The 20,534-nt window shown below is 38.9% G+C and overlaps 1 protein-coding gene across 9 annotated transcripts in view; it reads left to right on the forward strand.

Moving 5' to 3' along the window:
- Nucleotides 1-20,534, forward strand: part of elna (elastin a) — a 52,494-nt gene that overhangs the window by 16,733 nt on the left and 15,227 nt on the right. For 2 of the 9 annotated variants that reach the window (XM_080054087.1, XM_080054093.1), the window contains exons 6-31: nucleotides 5,545-5,601; nucleotides 5,776-5,841; nucleotides 7,912-7,941; nucleotides 9,008-9,061; nucleotides 9,455-9,523; nucleotides 10,212-10,259; nucleotides 10,403-10,465; nucleotides 10,604-10,645; nucleotides 10,753-10,824; nucleotides 11,510-11,551; nucleotides 11,641-11,718; nucleotides 11,816-11,866; nucleotides 11,962-12,045; nucleotides 12,375-12,410; nucleotides 12,565-12,681; nucleotides 13,326-13,430; nucleotides 13,921-14,025; nucleotides 14,231-14,299; nucleotides 14,434-14,472; nucleotides 14,949-15,089; nucleotides 15,275-15,415; nucleotides 16,477-16,623; nucleotides 16,756-16,878; nucleotides 18,087-18,227; nucleotides 18,413-18,553; nucleotides 20,052-20,192. In XM_080054087.1, coding sequence (XP_079910213.1) covers nucleotides 5,545-5,601; nucleotides 5,776-5,841; nucleotides 7,912-7,941; nucleotides 9,008-9,061; nucleotides 9,455-9,523; nucleotides 10,212-10,259; nucleotides 10,403-10,465; nucleotides 10,604-10,645; nucleotides 10,753-10,824; nucleotides 11,510-11,551; nucleotides 11,641-11,718; nucleotides 11,816-11,866; nucleotides 11,962-12,045; nucleotides 12,375-12,410; nucleotides 12,565-12,681; nucleotides 13,326-13,430; nucleotides 13,921-14,025; nucleotides 14,231-14,299; nucleotides 14,434-14,472; nucleotides 14,949-15,089; nucleotides 15,275-15,415; nucleotides 16,477-16,623; nucleotides 16,756-16,878; nucleotides 18,087-18,227; nucleotides 18,413-18,553; nucleotides 20,052-20,192 — 2,202 coding nt within the window. The remainder of the gene's footprint in view (nucleotides 1-5,544; nucleotides 5,602-5,775; nucleotides 5,842-7,911; nucleotides 7,942-9,007; nucleotides 9,062-9,454; nucleotides 9,524-10,211; nucleotides 10,260-10,402; nucleotides 10,466-10,603; nucleotides 10,646-10,752; nucleotides 10,825-11,509; nucleotides 11,552-11,640; nucleotides 11,719-11,815; nucleotides 11,867-11,961; nucleotides 12,046-12,374; nucleotides 12,411-12,564; nucleotides 12,682-13,325; nucleotides 13,431-13,920; nucleotides 14,026-14,230; nucleotides 14,300-14,433; nucleotides 14,473-14,948; nucleotides 15,090-15,274; nucleotides 15,416-16,476; nucleotides 16,624-16,755; nucleotides 16,879-18,086; nucleotides 18,228-18,412; nucleotides 18,554-20,051; nucleotides 20,193-20,534) is intronic. The other 7 variants (XM_080054090.1, XM_080054088.1, XM_080054089.1 and 4 more) reach the window with 7 other exon arrangements.

A 20,534-nucleotide genomic window follows, 5' to 3' on the forward strand; every position in this document is an offset into this window, starting at 1 on the left:
CTCTTTCACAGTTCCACCTGGCTATACTAGTGCCATCACAGACATGACCAAACACATCATGAAAGGCAAAGGGTTTGTCTTTTTGTTGAGACATTGTCCCAGGTTTGATTTCGATCCAGTTGTTGCGGCCAAAGCCCAATGTTCCCGACCCAACCCAGCACTCGACATCTAACTGATCAGGCTCTAATAGTACTGATATTGTGTAATTTGACCCCAGCTTGAGTGCACAATCTAATGCTTGCAGTCTGGTTCTGCCTCATCTGCATGCCTTTAAAGTACAGGTTGTAAGTTTGTGTGCCAAGCTCAAATGGGTGATGGTATGAGCACTGGGTCAGGGATGCTCTTAAGACATATTCACGGCTCAGTGTTGGCAGAGCAACTGTGACATTCCTTTAGAAGTGGATAAAGATTAAAAAAGCAGAGGCTCTCATTTCTCACAGAAACTAGGAAAATGCAGAACTGGTTAGTTGACTTGAAAGCTAATAGCATAGCTTGTTTTGCTCTGTTTGACTTGTAGTATAAACGATTACATCACAAACATAGATACAGATTAACCCTGTTTGAATTAAGGGACATCAGTAATGATCTTTGCACAGATGAGTTTGAAATAAGACATCTGTTTGTGGAGGAAAGACTTAAGTTCTGGAAGCTGGTGAGATCAGACAGACATAGACGTCACTTGGTAACATCGCAGCCTAAGTAGTTTGGCACGCTGGCAATGCTTGTAAACGTGTGATGGTGACTTTAACAGTTACCATTCATTTGGAGCCATTTGAACTACTCAATGCCTCAGAGATGATGTGTATGTTCTGATGCCCAACTGTGTTGTCTCTGCAATGTACTGTACATGTTTATCACACAGTGAAACAAATCAAATTAGCTATTTGTATTACAGTTAAATTGTAACACAGATTTTTACTTGGGTACCCCAAAAGCAAAGATTATTATAATAATCAATTTATATAATTCTACAGTTTAGACCCTTTCCCTGCATGTCTCTGGGAGCCCTGGCAGTTGTGTACTTGGGGTCATTTGGCAAAGACTTGGGCTGAGGCCTTGGGACCTCTCATTGATAGTGTCAATGACTGTATGGAAAAGGAAAGTAAAAACAATAAAAGTCTTACCGCCAAAGGCAGCTGGCTTACACCAACCAGAGAGGGAGAGGGTTTGTGTGTAGTGGTATGACTGTGTGAATGCTTAATTAGTCCAACATGTGACTAGTCTTGCTTCTCACAGCTCTGTGCCATAGACTGACAGCACAGAGAACCTGTAAGTGACAAGGCACCAGGGAGGTCACAGGAGAGGGAGGGGGAGAGGAAGCAAGGGGATCATCATTGTGTCCACTTGTCTCACGCGATCTGGCATCATTGTAGCACCTTACAACATTATGCTTTCATCCAGCTTGTTCTGAGTCATCTCATAAGAATGCAATCTATCCACCAACTTGGACATGGAACAATGTGATAATTTGATACTGAAAATATGCTGTCATGACTGTGGAGGACATAATGATGGGGTTAGCTTTCTGAGTGAAATGTTATATGTGACTACAGCCGAGGAACAAATCTGCCTCTCAATCACACTAAAATGCTGATTGGGATTTCATATCGCGAGTTATCTGACATTACAGAAAATAGCCGTATTTGGACAGCAATAACATGCTTATGTGCTCCTTTCAACTACCATTGACACTTTGTATTTTTGTGGTTGGATTTATTGTGATAGTTTGTAAAGAAAATCCAATGTTTGCCTCAACACAAGACTCACAATTAACTGTTATTTTGTGACTCTCCCTTAAATTGTGCCAGTGACACTTAGACAACAGTAATAAAGAGACTTGTAATTTTGTTCCCTGGCTTGTCAGTAATAAAAACATTGGTTCTTCTACTACCAATTACATGATTAAATATGAGCTAAAACAAAGACTACAGTAAGAAACAAGTACCAAAAATGTCATGGACATTCCACAACTCCAGCTCTGAAGTCTGCTTTCTGTGTCTGCCGTCAGTTATAGTGGCTCTCTGCCATGGAATTCTTTGCTCTCTCAAATTAAACCCTTCACTAGGCCCAGCTGGTTCACAGAGTAGAGAGAGGGGGAGGAAAAGGGAGGAGATGGTAAGGGCGAGAAAATCCATCTTTTACTTCTCACATTTGGCTTCCTCTGATTGCTGCTATTAACACCTCATGTCTGGTTGGCATAACCGCTTTTTGAGACAACTTTTGGAGAGGAAAAGCGAGACAAAAGAGAAAAGGATGGAGATACGGAGAGAACAGGAGTAATACAAGAGCCGAAGAGAATGTTTTGATTAATGTCTCTTGTATTCCTCTGGATCTGAAACTTACCTTACCTAACCCCAATGGAGCATGAGCAACACGTTTGAGTTTTGAGATTGAAACCAGATATTTCTGTCCACACTGGCTCATATCCATCACTTGTACTGGACCCTGAGGTTGAGAACATAACTGGTGACTGAAAAAAACAGCCATGCTGTCTGGCCAGTTTTATTCTTGTGTCAGTCAAATGCATAAATACAAGTGCACATTACATGGTACAGCAGGAGGCAATGAATATGGAAGCCTCTCTCTCTTCAATATTAATTCTTCAAAATAAACAAGATTCCTTCATAGTCTGGGAAGGTATGGACTTGCATTTATTTGCAGACCCGAAATTTCACCTTCCTGCTTGTGCACTTGTGATTGCACAACTGTGAAGACCAATGGCACTCTCTGAATGGAAACTGGCTAGTAATTCATGTTTCTGTCACATTTTCAGAAATCTAAATAGAGGAAACTATGATGCATTGCAGTCCTTGCATCACTTACCTTCCAATTTCCTCCCTCTTGTGTAGTATTGGGTTTCTGTCCCTTCCATCTTGTATTGTTGAGTGTTGACCTTATTTATGGTTCCTTTGTCCAAGGTCCAAAAGCAGTCTCAGTTTCAAATGGTCTCCCGGGCTTTCTGTTAAGCCTTGAGGATCACCAAGAAAATATTGCCACTACATTAGTTTACCGAAAAGCCTTCAGCTTGTCAGCAATCAACTAAACTGGAAGCAGCAACAAAGAAAAGTGATGATTTGATATCAGGGTTATGGTGCAGAGTTTCCATGTGTGTGGTTCATGACTACAAACAACATTGGTGTAGATTTCCAATAATGTGTGAGCTAAGACAAGGTCCATTTGTGTGAGGTGACGTGCTGTAATATTAGTAGCCCAACAAAAGCATGCTTGTTTGAGCTGACAAGATTGCGTAGATATGGCTAAAGAAAGAGATTTTGTTCTCAAACTCTACCCTCAATCTCTCAAATATACAATTATGGATGGATGGATCTCAAACCGACAAGACACTTTGCAAGTGTCTTTTGAATGACAGAAAAATGAAGTCTTTTTTCCTTTCTTCTTTGTCTAAACCTTGTGGTCTGTCCAGGGCCTGTGCTGATGGTTAAACACACAGACACACAGGCTGACTTCAGCGTGTCTGCATCTTGTCTCTTGAGCTCAAATCAGAAAGTTGAGCTCAACATGGCAGGTGCTGGTCGACCCTGAGCCTGTCTGCTGGAGCCAGGGCCAGGTTGGATCATGCACATGCAAAGACGGGTGGGCCAGATGATGGATGAATAGGCTAAGAGTCTCCACGGTGCTGCCTGTCTTCTCTCTCGTCATGTTTCTCTCTCTGTTGCACATACTTTGCTGTATATTTCCAGCTCTCTCACTGGCAAATGAGATGCACTGATATGGAAAGCTCTTTAAGCTAAACCAGACAGTCCAGACATAGTCATTTTAAGGGTTTTAGGCATAAGCAATGATCAATATATCTCTTAAATTTCTTGTTTTTTGTCATTTTCCTGTCAATTCCATAACATTTTATTAGAATGTTGGGCTCAATGAAAAGCAAATGACAAATGAGACGTGTAAACACAAGAGACAATGGAAAAGGGAAAGCTCTAGATTTGTCTGATTTATATAAGAATTTATTACTGTCGTTTTTACTATAGGATCAAGTCGAAAACTTTGAATGAGATGGATTATTGCAAAGACCCTTAGCGTCTGGGCTCGCATTTCATGCCCAGTCTGTTTGCCAAGCCCTTGGCAAGGCCATTGCCCACATTTGTTTTGACTAGGTCATGAAACTCCACACTTCCATCTTTCTCTTCCAACGCATTCCTCTTCCCTGTCAGTATCATTAGCTGCACCCTGCAGATTGCTGGGCTCTAAACTGTCACCCCCCCCCCCATTCTGGACCCCCTTCCCGGTTGTTCAGCTTGTTTCCCATGCTTACTTGCTCCCACCCCAGACTTTTTGGCTTACAAGTAATGTTGAAAACAAGTTTGTTGGTGGACTAGCTTGCTGGCAGCAAAATTCTCCTTCAAAAACAGCCGTTACTCCAACCTACTTGTCTGTGATTGGGGAGCATGTTTGGTTTACAGATTATTTTAATACAACACTGAGAATCATGGGCCTGCCATGTTGTAAAACATGGAGTCCCATGTGTTACTTTTTAGAGATACTTCAGTTTAACTTGAATATTTATTAATTAATTATAAAAATAATACCTTGACTTAACTTTATTATTATTTTTTGTATATAGTACTATTAAACTTCAGTAAAAGTTTTTTAATTTGGTTGTTTTGCTTTTTGGACATGTTTGACATGTAACTGATATAGGAAGATGGCCTTTGGGTCTCACTGCTTATATGCTTTTTTATGTCATAGCCATTAAATCCAAGGAATGTAAGCATTCAGTTAAGTATTTTACAATTTAAAATCTTCTAATGGCACTTGTAGAAATGCATGTTTCATCATCTCTGGATGAGATAGTAAACTAACAAGGCAGAATACGTTAAATATTTTCTAAACTTTATTGGCTTACAGTGGACTCTACTGTATTGTTTTGGCATCTAATTTTAGGAATATGTTAGTCTCTTTTAATCCATGAGCCGGTGGTAAGCATTTTATTCCATGTCCTTAACCTCTCTTTATCAGTTTCTTCTCACATTATCTGTTCTTTTAAGTAAGCAGAAACCCGAGCTGAGTTATGACTTTATTCATGGTTCACATCAAGGCAAAATATTTTGCCAACCATAGATTAGTTCAGGGTGTATAAAATACACTAAACAGAAAGTCAATAATTTTTGATATTTTGTCTATCATGCATGTTTAGTCATAGGGGCCCAATTCCTTCCCCTGTGCTCAAGGTGCAGTCCTTGGCTCTAGAAACATAAATGTGAGTGTGTTCACTCAAACTTAATAAAGCACATATGGTGTCATATTCCATGTGTTTTATTTTTTTATATGAATGTATTTGCAGACCCTGAAAAATTATTTATAAAATATTGAGTGATGGGTTCTCTTTATTGAATGGTAATTACTGCTGAATAATTCACTCATAACTGCTTATAGCCACAGTTAAAAGAAAGAAAAAGAAAGTACATTTTTTATTTATGTTTTACTCTCCTTGCTCCTATCTACATTTTGCTGCACTATACACACACACAAATGTCTTTTGCTTTACTTGACAGCCTGTCTATCATTTTGCTTCCCATCCAGGCTATGGCAATCTAGGAGTTGGTGGTCTTGGAGGTGGTGGCCTGGGTGCTGGAGGAGGTGAGTGCTTAATTGGAATGAGTAAACTTTATATTCTTAATAAAACATCATACATTTTAAACTATTCTTTCACACCAAAGGTCTGAATGTTCTGAATGGAAGCATGTGTTTGAAAGCTTACATTAAACTATAAGGCTGCGCACCCACTAATATTTACCGTTTTGTTTCACTTAGGTGGTTATGGTGGATATGGTGCAGGGGGCTTTTTCCCAGGAGGTGGACAGAAGGCTGCTAAAAGAGGTACAGCAGATGATAGAAAATGTCTGGATATAAATGTAACATCAGCTTCCTGTTAAGGGAGTGATGGCACCAGTAAATTGGTGCCATGAAATTGCAAAAAAAATGGTTGCAACAAAAACAAAAGACAAAACAAACAACCACTTTACAGGTTTCTAAGGACATTGTTGAAACTGTAGGCAAATGTTAAACAAACAATAAAAAGTCAATAAGGTGTAATGAAGGTAACTGTACTATAGGTACTGTTATATAGTCAAGGAAAGGCTGCCATATCTGATTACATTTTTCTGCTTTCCCTTAAATCTCATAACGATTGAACTCCGTTAGCCAGAGCCTAGGTCAAAGCAGGGGGTATCTCTTTATTCCAAACCATAGGAATATTTTTTTGTGATCACCATCCCATACTGGACCGACAAAGCTTTCATATGACTTAAAGTCTGTAGTTGTTGTGACGAGCCTAGAATGGCTGTTTCTGGGTTGGGATGAAGGATGTGGCCGTAGACATCTGAATAACAACCAAACACGCTGACATTGAATTAATTGGTGACTAGAGTAAATCGCGCAAGAGTGTATGCTTCGAAGACACTTAGCCCAAGCATCTTCTGAAATGTCTACTCCTATTGCTGCGTTCTCCCAGGACTCCCTCAAATGCTGCATGGACGGGCCAGTGTGATCCGTAAACAAGTCTACAAAATTAGAGACTAGTTTTTTGGTATCAGGTTTAGTTGTCAGTAAGGATTGGAGTTCAACAGGGGGATTATAAATTGCAACATTTAAAATGTTACCTCTGACATAGTTCCTTATTCGCAGGTATCTGAAAAAATGGGATGGCTGCAGTTTGGATCTATCCCTCAGCTGAGCAAATGAAGAGAATACATTATCAGTGTACAAGTCCTTAAAAGTAACAATACCTCTGCTTTTCCAGACTGAGAAAACAGTATCTATTTGTTAAGGGGGAAATGCATGGTTGTGGCAAATGGGGGCTAGAATGGAGGTGTTTGGCAATTCACACATTTTTATATTTGATCCGCAGTGAGTTTTTAACTACAAAACCAATATCTTTAAATGATACTAGAGGTTTTCCTTCTGCATGGAGTAACGCTGGAAGAGAAGTGTCTCTCATCTCCTGTTATATGGCTTCCCATGATGGGGTCGTATCTTTAAGCTCATCAGGATATGCGTCCTGCCAGTAGGTAAGGGCACGGGCATTTGCTGCCCAATAATAGTGCAGGAAGACCTAGATCTTTAGGTTTGCAAACATTCATGTCCGCCAACATTCAATATCATGTATGAGTTTATCAGTCACAGCACTGTGGTTCAATTTGTAAAGCAGGTTTGATTGTTTTGGAATAGTGGCTCATAGGTACTTTACATGTTCAATAACTTTAACTGGGAGATTACTGAGCATTTCTTCTTACTTTAATAACTATGTAAGATTGGTGGGTACATCAGATAATAATCTTGGCATATTTTGCTTATAGTTGCGCTCTTTTCTTGATTTCTTAACAATCAGACAGGCCTTTTAAAAACTGAGTAAAAAACTAGTTGAATGACTGTTATGGAAAGAGGGGTAATCAAACATGATGATGGCATATTGGTTGTTTGAACAAGGTAATGATTATGTCCCATTTGCTTGTTTTAAGTTGTTTGTTTTGATGGCTAGCGTGATACTATATAGTTCTCCACTCTCTGTATCAACCTTTCAGTAAGAATGCCTCTCATTGTGGTACATTTCTGTTGAGGTGGAATGGCCATGGTTTGCCATTGAGAAATATTATAACTTCCTCAAGTTAAAATTTGAAGCATGAGTAAACAGTTTAGATGTTATCAACATTAAGTGTAATCAGTGGCCTTCATTATCATCTGCCTTCCTGCCTGGTTCAGGAAGTCATCATGAGTTCAAGTGTGCCTATGCTAAAATCAGTAGCTGTTTAGCTTACTAAATTAAAAAATTATGAAACAAGAATACAGTTTAAAAACACAATCATCCTGGTAACCTTTCTTTGATTTTTATTCCATCAATTTGTTATACTGACAAATATACTGCTGAAATTCTGGTTGTCCTAATCACAGGTGCAGGAGGCTCTCTGCTACCACATGGAGGTAAGTTGATTATTGGTCTGATGACAGACAACTGACTACTACTAGACTTTGATAGAGCTGCATGCTTGCATTTTATGAGAAAGCCAGAACGAATGTTTCACATTAATAATAACGTAGCATGAAAAAACAATGTTTGGCGCACACATGTACATTTTTATCACATACCTGGAAACCTTGGACAGTTTGAACTTCACCAGAGCCTTGTGTGACCTTAAAGTCTGTGCTGTGTATGTGCACATGATTTGCTTTAAATAAGGCAGGCTGATTAAACATGGACTTGGAACGGCCCAATCATGGCCAGGACTGTACTGTGGCAAAGAGCCTATTCTTAAATGCAGGTTGGCAATGACAAAACTTCAGTCACCAGAATCTGCCTGTACTCTTTGCATGATACTCAAAATAACAATTAATTCCTCTGAAGGAATACATATAAAACAAAACATTCCCTTGCCAAATTTTCCTCAACAAATCTTCCAGGCGAAATACTTAGAGGCAGTGTGCAATGTCTGCCCGGCAGAGTATGGGGAATTTACGATAAAAACATATTTAAAAAAAGAAGGAAAAAAAAGGTTTAACAAATAAACTCAATGTGTTTTATCCTCCTGCCAAGCTCCCTTACAAGTGAAACTGACAGCTAATTTCCTGCACAAGGGGAAAGCCAAATAAATTAGGCATTTGATGAGGCAAGGCAAATGCCATGCATGCTGGCTGCCTCCCCTGATTAGATTAATAGTCAGCCATGTTGCTTTTGATCATGGAGTGATGACAGACTAGTAGAGCCAGATTAGCTGCTCTCAATACCAATGGGCAGCAGGCTCAAGGATCTGGCTCTCTGCTGAAGAAGTCAAGTCTGGCACATCTACACACCTGGGCTGTGCACTCTTTCAGTATCACAGTGCCCTCTATTGGTCATGGGATGTAAAATGATAGAACATTTGTGTTGCAAGGTTTTCTTTACAATGATGTTCACACATTTGCCATAACTCCAGTATGCCAGAATAACCTCAAACCTGACATTTTGCATTCTTATTTTATATTTATGTCTTTGCATTTTGTATACAAATAGGAACAGGAGGAGGTCACGGAGGCACAGGAACTGGAGCTGCAGTGCCTGCTGGAGGCAAGACACACATACAGCACTTCAATCCGTCCATCCTTTACCCATTTTTCATACTTTCTTCTACCTACACACTTATTTGACTTGCAACACTGTAAAAGTTCTGCTTAAAAACTAACTTTAATGCTTAAGGAAAGGTACAACATTTCAAATGCCAAATTGGCTCAGCAGAATTGATTTGTTTGATGAAGAGCCAATTGGGCTCAAAACAGTACTTTTTCAAAGTAAACATTTTTAAACAGTGTGATTAATGTGTTGTGGATCCCGGGAGGCAGGAATTCCATTTACAGTTGTTTGGATTCAGCACTTGGAGAAGAAAGTTGTGCACATGTTTTCACACTGTATATTTGTCATATTAGATTCGATAAGCCAAGTAACATTTAATCTTTTTTTCAGTGCCTGTTATTCCTCAGACAGGCCTTCCAGGAGGGGCTGGTGCTGGAAAGAAAGCTGCCAAAGTGCCAGGTTTTGTAGACTAAACAATTAACTCACAGACTGAGTCAGACAGGATGCAGTTCACTAGGCAGCAGAACCGCATCAATTTCATTTTCCATTGCATGTGGCCGATGTGGTACCTAATTGTTTTGAAAACACCTGCCAGATATTCTCAAAATAATGGTGTTCTACTCATTTTGGGCTTTTTTTTTTAAAATTTGCCCTCTTCATGTGAAATCATAAGTCTCTTATTTAAATCGGTTTCCTTGAAATCTGTACAGATTTTCAGAATTTCATACAATACTTAACTTTATTTAGATTGCACAAAAATAGAACAGGAATAAAATAAAGTAAATAAATGAATGAATTCATTAATTAAGGGATATTTGTTTTTTGTACATATATAATTGTGTCTATAAACTTGTGTAATGAATTCTGTAGTATTTTTTGCTGTTTTTAAAAATCCAGTATACAATATGTCTCTTCGATAAAATAATTAATTGATGCTAATGATTAAGCTAAGCAGGAGCACTTGCCTGGCTTTAATGCATCCTGTATGGCTATTTCTGTGGTAGTGTTTCCAACATAATAATTTTCCTGGTCAATGTTGTCATGGATGCTTAAAAAGATCATTGTTGCTCATTCATGCCGGATACCTCTCATATTTTTTATTGTGGATTCAGAAGTGCTTTACTCTACTGTCCTTTGGTTGTTGCAGGTATGGGTGTCCCTGGACTTTACCAAGGTGGTCTGGTGCCAGGACAAGGTTTGTCTCTCTCTCTGATTTTTCATAGACGTTGTGTCACTATTTGTCAAGTGTTTCACCTTGCGAATGGTCAGAGCTTTTGCAAACAAGTAGTTTACAGGACTTTAATGTTGCTTATTTTTTGTTGTTTATGGCTCATTCAGGGTTTGGTGGACGGGGAGTTTTGCCTGGGGTGGCGACTGGCTCTGACCTAAATCAGAAATCAAGTAATGTTTGTTTTTCTATTCAGGGCCAGTGTTCAGGTTGCTATGTTTGTATCATTGCTGACTCTCTGGCTAGTATTTATGTTACAAAAATGATTTTTCATCTGTGTGTCTGATTGAATTATGTGCTTTTTCATGCAGTTGGAGGGGGAGGACAAGGAGGTCAAGGAGGTCAAGGACAAGGTTATTTTAATTATAATAACTGATGCATTAATACAAGTATATTTATATTATTGTCAGTATTATTGGTATTAGCTGATCGGTGTTAAAATTAATTTTGTTCATCACAGGTGGCAGGTTTGGTTCACCAATGCAGCCAGGAGTGTTCCACGGATATCCCCTCAAATCACCCAAAGTTCAAGGTGGGATCTGAATCTATACACTGTGTTATTCAGTGGTTGCATTTTTGAGCTCATATAATTTATGTTCACAGCAACTATTTGAACTTTCTCAATGTTAATTTTTTTTCTCTTATGGCCTTATACCCAAAGGGCACTTCTATGGGTACTGGCTGTAAGGTTTTTTGTGTTATGTTTATCACTGTTTGTTCTTAAGAGAGATGTTTTGTCTTTGGGACCTCGGAAAGATTATAATCATTAGGTTCCACTTGCCAATGTTCTGATAGCACCAAAAGCAGTGAGAGAGTTGCCTTTATTGCCTGCTTTTTGGAGATTCCTAATGCAATACTGCTGTGGACCTAGTCCCGCAATGCATGAAACTGTCCAAAATGCTGTTACTAAACCTTGCTGCAATGGATTCAGTTTTCCAACTCACCAATATCGTACAATAAATATTGTTGTCCAAGTCATGTTATTTCTACATGCTACAAATCAAAAGTATAGCAATGAACTAGTTGGCTTAAATCTGTAATGTTTATAGGACTGACTAACCTCCTCAGTGGTTACATTAAGTTATAAACAGCTGTTTTCATGAAATAAAAACCGCAGCATATTGAAGTATGTGAAGCATTTCTGAGTTGATTCATTTTTGTTATGTAATTTAAGTACTTGGATATAATCATAAATTCACATTGTTTTCTGTCTTCAGGTGGCTATGGAGCAAAAGCTGGAGCTGGCAAACTTCCTTTTGGTATAAAAACTTTTTTACAATTTTGCAAATATTTAGTGTTATCAATGGAAATCTGGGGGTTAATAATGTGATGCATTACAATGGTTAAGGTTATGGCGGTGTGGGTAATGTTGGCCCTGGACTTCCAGGAGGACAAGGTGGTCCCGGTGGTTATCCTGTTGGAACTGGTGTGTTTTTACAAATGCACCGATGATGATTGATATGGAGTAGAAAGATAGTAAAGACCAATAAAACACTTGATTTTTCTCTCTCTCTCTCTCGCAGGAGTGGGTCCCGGGGGCATTTCACCTGCTCAGGCTAAAGCTGCCAAATATGGTAGACTACAACATTCATTCAATACTCTCTTATCAAGTCAAACATTATACAAGTTGTGTAACATCAGTCAGGAATATATTTCTATTTTACCAAAGTCTCTAACCCAGGTTTAGGTGGAGCTGGCGGCATTGGAGGTGTTGGTAGCACTGGTGGACTGTATCCAGGGCAGGTGCCAGGAGGTATAATATCTACACAAAGTAGGAGAAGAGCAAAACAAGTCACTAAAATTCATTCAACACCCGACAAACTGAATTGTTAGATGGTGGATAATAAAACAGCAATCTTAGAACTTTGCTACAGATTAAAATGGCTTAAATGGTATGTGAGACCCAGCTATCAATTGTCAGCTTTTATCTGTTAATAAATAAGTTATATCATTCAAATATGCCACCCGGAAGACATTACAATTTATTGATCAACACTAGTATGGCTTACAAAACAAAAGAACTGTTTATAGCCGTTTTTCTTTGGATGGAATTATATGTCTCCCTATCTAAACATTTGACAGCAGGATATGGAGCCGGGGCCAAGGCTGCTAAATATGGTGAGAACTTTCATGTTTTGGGTAATCATGGAAGCATATTGAAACTCATATTGTCACACATCTTTTTTCACATTATCTATTCTTGTAAGTAGCTGAAAAGTCTTAAGTACCAAGTACAACTTTAACTTAAGTAAGTACCTCTCCATTTATACAGGAGTACCGGGAGGAGTACCGGGAGGGGTACCTGGAGGGGTACCGGGAGGTGCACCACTTGGAGTCCCAGGATTAGGGTTTGGTGGATATTCACCAGCAGCTAAAGCTGCAAAATATGGTATGTATGTACATGAATATGGCATTAATCACATGTACTTCTGTCGAATTAACGTTATAACTTAAAGGTCACCTAGTTTTTTCAACATAATAATTATTATAATCCCCGTTATGACAGAGACTTCTAAAGTATAAGAAAAAACAAACCTTACTCTTTTCTCAGCCTCAAACTTTACGAAAACCTGTGTTCAAAAACCCCCATCAGATTTCTCTCCCCTTATGACGTTATAAGGGCCACGTCCCCCCCCTGCCCCCCCCAATAAAAACCTAAAATGGCACTACCTCTGTAATAAGCACACCTCCAAATACCCCTGAATGTATCTGGCAGGTACATTCAGTGCCAATCAGAGCAGACTGGTCGAAAAGAGGAGTTTCGGCAATGGCCATGTGAGAAATATAATGTTTTTTAGTTTTCTTTAACTACCACATAAAAACTATTTCTAGTAGAAACACAAATTGCAATTTTGAACCTTGAAATTAGCATTAGTGACCTGACCTTAAAACATTAAGCTCCAAATGTTATACCTATGTCTTCACAAGTTAAAAATATTCACTTCATGTAGAGTAATTATGTTTTAATTCTTTTTTTGGTCTTTCTTTCCCTATACATATTTACTTACATATATAAATGTACACTTCTATAAGGAGTAGGAGGCGCAGGAGGACAATTGGGGACAGGAGGACAATTGGGGACTGGAGCACTGGGAGGAGGTGGAGGATATTCTGCTGCTGCCAAAGCTGCTAAATATGGTATGGCATTTTTTTTGTGTCAAATAAATAAAAAATTAAAAAACAGAATCATCATTATTTGTTACATTTTGTCCTGTTGCAAGAGATTCTGATCTCAAAGGCATAAGCTGATTAATTAGATTTTACTAGGAATACTACATAGAGTACTTCCATATGCCAATCATGTTGTTTCATTTTTAACTGTATTTGGAGCCCGAAATGAGCCTGCTGCAAAACACAAGATGCAGACTGGAGTCTCTTTATTACCTCACGCATAAATATGAACTTTGTGTCTTGTTCCCATGCCGTATCAAGCTCAACCTGCCAGCTCCTAGTCAAACAATGGTGTCGGCACGCCCCTCATAGCCGTTGACACAACATTTCAAATACCCTTTTTCTTTCTTCTTCTTTGCATTTTATATTACAACAATGCATGTCAATAACATATTGACATTGAGATGATGCAAAAATTATGCAATTTGATTTCAGTTGCTTGCTTAAACTTCTACAGGAGCAGGGGGACTAGGAGGAGCAGGAGGGCAAGGAGGAGCAGGAGCAGGAGCAGGAGGACTCGGAGGCGGAGGATATTCTGCTGCTGCTAAAGCTGCTAAATATGGTAAATGGAATTCAATCTCTTTAAAAGATATTGGAAAGAAATATTGCACACAAGAGCGTTGCATTTCAGAGACTGTGATAGTCATGACATCATAAGGTGTAGCTGGTCTTATTTATTTATGCAGTGCTAAAGTATTCACGAACACACTGTTACATAAAAAAAAAATCAATCCAAACAGATTAGTTCTTTATTCACTCCCTAATAGGTGTCCCAGGAGCAGGCCTTGGAGGAGGCGGAGTTCCAGGGGGAGCAGGACAGGTACTGCCTGGTGCTGGTAAGTTGTTAATTGAAGTATCTGTGTAGACAAAAATATTTTGTTCAATGAACGTACTTCTACTGTTTCCTTTATGATAATTCAGTAAGGATCAATACATTTTCAGTTACAAACATTGTTTTGCTTCCTGAAAGGTTATGGAGCTGGTGCTGGAGTCAAACCACCGAAGTATGGTAGGATGTTTTTTCTTTATCTAGTTCTTTATTTAAAAAAGAAATTGAACAATCATCGTGATCATCCTTATGCTTTCTTGACCTTACCATGGAGGCTCAGTCCTCGTCGCAGTGGACCCAGGTTCCACTCCGGCCCAGGTCGCTCTCTGCATGTCTTCCCCCTCTTTACCCCATTTCATCTCATCTATACACACTGTCAAATAAAGCATGGAAAAATGCCACACAAAAAATACATTTAGAATAAATTATTAAAAGAAATACATCTCCTGAATGTAGGTAAGATAGAGGTTTAAGTAATTGCTACTTTTTCTAACAAACAATTGTATGAATTGTTAACTAATGATGCAAACTTCTCCTTTCGTCTTAAATAGGAGTTTCAGGAGGAGCTGGAGCTTGTATGTTTTGAATTTATTTGTTAGGGCTGATGTTAAGAGTATTGTACAATTTATCCAACTTGCTTTACCTCCCTTAATCAGGTGTCGCAGGAGGAGCAGGAGCTGGAGCAGGGCAGGGAGCCGGAGGATGGGGAGTTCCAGGAGGAGCAGGATTAACACCGGGTCTAGTACCAGGACAGGGAGGTGGACAATACTCTGCTGCTGCAAAAGCTGCAAAATATGGTAAATTAAATGAGCACACAAATACTTCACATCAAGAGACATTCACTTATGAATAAACTCATTATAATAGGAAGGTTAAACATTTCAATAATTACAAATCAATTACTTCACTATATCTGATCCTGTTCAATGTTAGATTTATTTAACTGTAAACCAGTTAAAACCTGCTCAATTTTCTAAATTAGGAGTTCCAGGAGGAGCTGGAGCAGGAGCAGGGCGGGGAGCCGGAGGATGGGGAGTTCCAGGAGGAGCAGGATTAGCACCAGGTCTAGTACCAGGAGCAGGAGCTGGACAATACTCTGCTGCCGCAAAAGCTGCTAAATACGGTAGATGAAATGAGCACACAAAAACATGTTCTTGCAAATAAACAAATTCTCATAGGAGAATGCGATTTTCAAACCTTTCCAACTAACTAAATTGTCTAGAGAATCACCTCTCTCAATAGATAATGACATCAATTTGAATGAGATAACAGAACTAGTCTCCACATTTCCCAACAAAGAGGACCAGCCAGACCAGATGGCTTCAATATAGAATTTTTCAAAATATTTAGCCCTAAATTATAGCCTCTCTTATTACGTATGCTGAATCACTCAATGCTGAACTTTAGGTTACCCCCTACCTTATATAAAACCAATATCTCACTTATTCCCAAAACGGACCGTGACCCTAACCTTGTCTAATCATACCGTCCCATTTCAATGTTGCCTATCAAAACCAAAATCTTGAGTAAAGTCCTAGCTAACAGAGTAAAGGAGCACATATGTTCCATTATTCATCCTGACCAATTGGGTTTTCTTGTGTTGTTTCTTTCATGTTCATCTCTTGTTAATGGTTAATAAGGAGGTGGTTGCGAAGAAATTGGTTTTACGTGTGTTGAAATTGGACTCTGTGATTACATTTGACCTGTGTTTAGGAGAAATGTCTAACACGCTACATTTGGAGAAACTGACATACTGTAACCAAGATAGAAGAGATGTATTTGAAAAGATATGGGACCCTGTACTGAGATTATTTGACGGGGAGACTGCATCTGCTTTATAGTGCTTTACTGTGCGCATATACTGTATAAATATGGTTATGTTTGAACTTTATCTTTTTTTTCTTGTATCCACTTCTTGTCTTTTTGACAACACATCTGCTTTGCTATTTAAATTTTGGCCATGGACTGCTGCTGCAAATTTAGATGTGCCCGTTCTGTACTGTATGTTATGTTTTTTATTCTCTCTCTATGTTCTTTTTTCTAAAAACAGCAAACGTAAAAAAAAAAAAAAAGGGGAAAGATTTTTCATAATTAAATCTTATCTGACTTTATCTGATCCTGTTCAATGTAATATTTAATTACCTGTAAACTAAAGATGCAACCTTCTCCATTTTCCTAAATTAGGAGTTCCAGGAGGAGCTGGAGCAGGGCAGGGAGCCGGAGCAGGGCGGGGAGCCGGAGGATGGGGAGTTCCAGGAGGAGCAGGATTAACACCAGGTCTAGTACCAGGAGCAGGACAATACAATGCTGCCGCAAAAGCTGCTAAATACGGTAGATGAAATGAGCAAATGAACACATTCATGAAAAAAAATATTGCAAATAAAATAGTTCACAAAGGAAGAGTAAGATTTTCAATAATAACTGTGAACTAAAGATGCAACCTTCTACATTTCTCTACATTAGGAGTTCCAGGAGGAGCTGGAGCGGGGTTGGGAGCTGGAGGACTGGGAGGAACAGGAGGAGCAGGAGTTGTACCAGGAGTAGGAGGTGGACAATACTCTGCTGCCGCAAAAGCTGCTAAATATGGTATAATAAACTAACACACAAAAACACTCATGCAGAGGCATTCAATAGTGGATTAACTCATTCTGATAGGATCTACCGGTATTCACATTTCAATAATTACAGACCTGTTTCTCATTTACATTTATCTTACCGTACTTGTTGTAAGGATTTATTCATTATTGTTCAAATAACACCTTTATACTACTGTAATGGCGATTTGTCCTCAATAAAACAATAACTTGAAAATAAAGAAATCAAAATAAGCAAAGTAATCACCAGCCACTGAGGCACCTGTTGGAAGAATCTTACGCAGTGCAGGGAAAAAGACAATTGTCCAGCCAGGATTTGGGGTTTCTGAAGGTTTATTAGTATAAGCAAACAAACAAATGAGCAACAGTGGGAACTTGCAGCCTCATCTCCTTTGTCTCTCTTACAGCTGGTAAAAAGCCATGACCCTACCCAGTGCCTGTCTTACCTATGCCCGCCTACCTCTATATATAGACACCCGGTCTGCCACAGCTGGCCAATCATTTCAAAACAAAAGCATAAACAAACTCAAATTAACTTTAGCTTATAATACAGACGAGAACATAAACATAAAATAAAGGTGCTGTGAGCGAAATGGTTCTTTTAGTTAACTTCCTGTCAGTGACTGCAGTTAGCAGTCCCCTCCCTCGTCCCTACATCACCACATTAATGTCTTCAAGCAGCGAGTTATCTAGCATCATCTCAGATCCGTAAGTGCGATAAAACATGATAAAAACCATCAAAACAGACATTGGGAAGGATTTTTTCCTGCTCCGCCATTGTAGGCGCATAAACATTAACCCCTCTGCCGCTCTCTGCGCGTTAAACGGCAGAGAGACGTCCCCGTTTGTAGCGTTCTCTCTTCTGATTGGATATCAGGTTGTGGGATCCCAGAAAAGTTTATTTGACGATTACGTGCAGAGTGGGTGACTGAGAGACCTGTGTTATGAAGCGTGCACACTATATAAGTGATCACTGTATGAATATAGAGCGATTTAACACGTATATTAACATAAATATTTTGCTCACTTCACCTTTAAGCAAAAAATACTCAATAAATGTTTTATAATTAAATCTTACAACTGAATAGCTCCAACAACTACTTATTTTTGTTTGTTTTGAATTATATGTTTGTATATTGTTAGGGCCGACCTTTAGAGTATTGTACAATTTATCCAACTTGCTTTACCTCCCTTAATCAGGTGTCGCAGGAGGAGCAGGAGCTGGAGCAGGGCAGGGAGCCGGAGGATGGGGAGTTCCAGGAGGAGCAGGATTAACACCGGGTCTAGTACCAGGACAGGGAGGTGGACAATACTCTGCTGCCGCAAAAGCTGCAAAATATGGTAAATTAAATGAGCACACAAATACTTCACATCAAGAGACATTCACTTATGAATAAACTCATTATAATAGGAAGGTTACAAATTTCAATAATTACAAATCAATTACTTCACTATATCTGATCCTGTTCAATGTTAGATTTATTTAACTGTAAACCAGTTAAAACCTGCTCAATTTTCTAAATTAGGAGTTCCAGGAGGAGCTGGAGCAGGAGCAGGGCGGGGAGCCGGAGGATGGGGAGTTCCAGGAGGAGCAGGATTAGCACCAGGTCTAGTACCAGGAGCAGGAGCTGGACAATACTCTGCTGCCGCAAAAGCTGCTAAATACGGTAATCAAAATAAGCACACATAAGCTACACATTTGGGAAGAATTGTGAATTGTGCCATTGCTACATATCTCATAAACTTTAATGCCAGACAAATCCATTAGACAATTACTTATTTAAGGTTTATTTAAAGTAAATAAAGTAAATAGTTGACAAAGATTGAAGGACAATTTTCTTAAACAAGGCCTAGCAGATCTAATGGTTTTACCTGCAAAGCTCACAATGACAAAGTCACCATCATCATCTTTCTGGCCATCTGAACTCTCATCAGTGGTGTCGTTAAGTGGAATTGAGATGTCACTCTCTTCTGAGCTACTGTAGACAATCACTTTCTTTTGGTGACCAGCGTATACAGCCATGCCACTGGCACAACTCTCAGAAATGTACTTTGCACTAGTTGCTCCGTGCTTGTGGAACCAACTGCCACCTGACAAATGTGATTCCCCTACATTTCTACCTTTAAATCAAGGCTCAAAACCCATATGGACACCCTGGTGTTTCCTCCCCATTAACTATCTTACCTCTGCACTACTATCTGTGTTTATGTGGATGTATGGCCTTTACGTCTTTTATTTTGGTTATTGTTATTTTACCTTCATTGTTTACCTACTGAATGCACTATGTACAGCACTTTGGACAGTGCAAACTGTCATACATGTGCTTTTATAAATACATTTTATTTACTTACTTACTTACTTATAACTCACCCAGGCCCTTTGGCACAAATCACCCCATCCCCAGAATTTTGGATAATAAGCATGATGCAGTAGTTTAGGGCTGACATCGTGCTAACTGTATAGACTCAAAATGTAGCATACCAAAGCACTAAAACATGTGTCAAATGTTTTCAAACTTGTCTATAATTGTTCAGACACAATAATCAAAAAACCTTGATCATGGAAATTTTACTTTGAAAGGCAAAACACAGTTTTTTGAGCTTAAATGTGCTTATATCTTATTCCTTGTGTCTCCCTTCTTTACAGGATGAGTCAAATGGATGGCTCTTCTTAAATATGTGGTCACATTTCCAATTTCTTCCACGGTTTTCTAGAAACAAGGGGTGGAACAACTTAATACACGTTGCACATAATTTACACATTCAGAAACATTTTCTTTCAATTAAATGAATTATCGTAGGAAGTGTAAGATGTATATAGCTACTTATGAATCTTTTATCTCAGTTAATCTGATCCTGTTCAACGTTAGATTTAAAGTGGCTACGAGGAACTTTCAGATTGTGTTAATTCTAGCGGCCCATTTGGACAAAAGCGGTACTGTTTTTACAATGCAAGCTGTTATTCCTGGGTAAGCGTGCATGGTCAAAGTCCTTAAGAAAAACTATATAAAAATAGCGTTCTGTGCACTGATGGTCTTGTTTGCTGTTACATGTCATTTATGATCATCAGGGGAAAAATGTACTGTTTCAAAAATATTTAAAAGTTCCACATAGCTTAAATAACTGTAAATTTAATATGCAACCTGCTACAATTTTCTAAATTAGGAGTTCCAGGAGGAGCTGGAGCAGGAGCAGCGCGGGGAGCCGGAGGATGGGGAGTTCCAGGAGGAGCAGGATTAGCACCAGGTCTAGTACCAGGAGCAGGAGCTGGACAATACTCTGCTGCCGCAAAAGCTGCTAAATATGGTAGATGAAATGAGCACACACAAACTACAATTTAAGGGAAAAATAATTGCAAATCAAAAAAAAATTCAATGTTATATTTTATTATCTGTAAAATAAAGATGCAACCTGAGTTGTACCAGGAGTAGGAGGTGGAAAATACTCTGCTGTCACAAAAGCTGCTAAATATTGTATAAAAAATAAACACAAAAAATTAACTAATTTCACATATGCAGAGGCATTCAATAGTAGGGGAAGGTGGGGTGATTTGTGCAACTTTTTACTCAAAGTGATTTTAAAGTGAGGCCTTGACAGTTATGTCTCCAACTCAAATATGTACATATATTTCAGGATGTTGTGCATCCC

The sequence above is a fragment of the Ammodytes marinus genome (genome assembly GCF_949987685.1).
Source record: "Ammodytes marinus genome assembly, chromosome: 3".
Taxonomy (NCBI): Eukaryota; Metazoa; Chordata; class Actinopteri; order Uranoscopiformes; family Ammodytidae; genus Ammodytes; species Ammodytes marinus.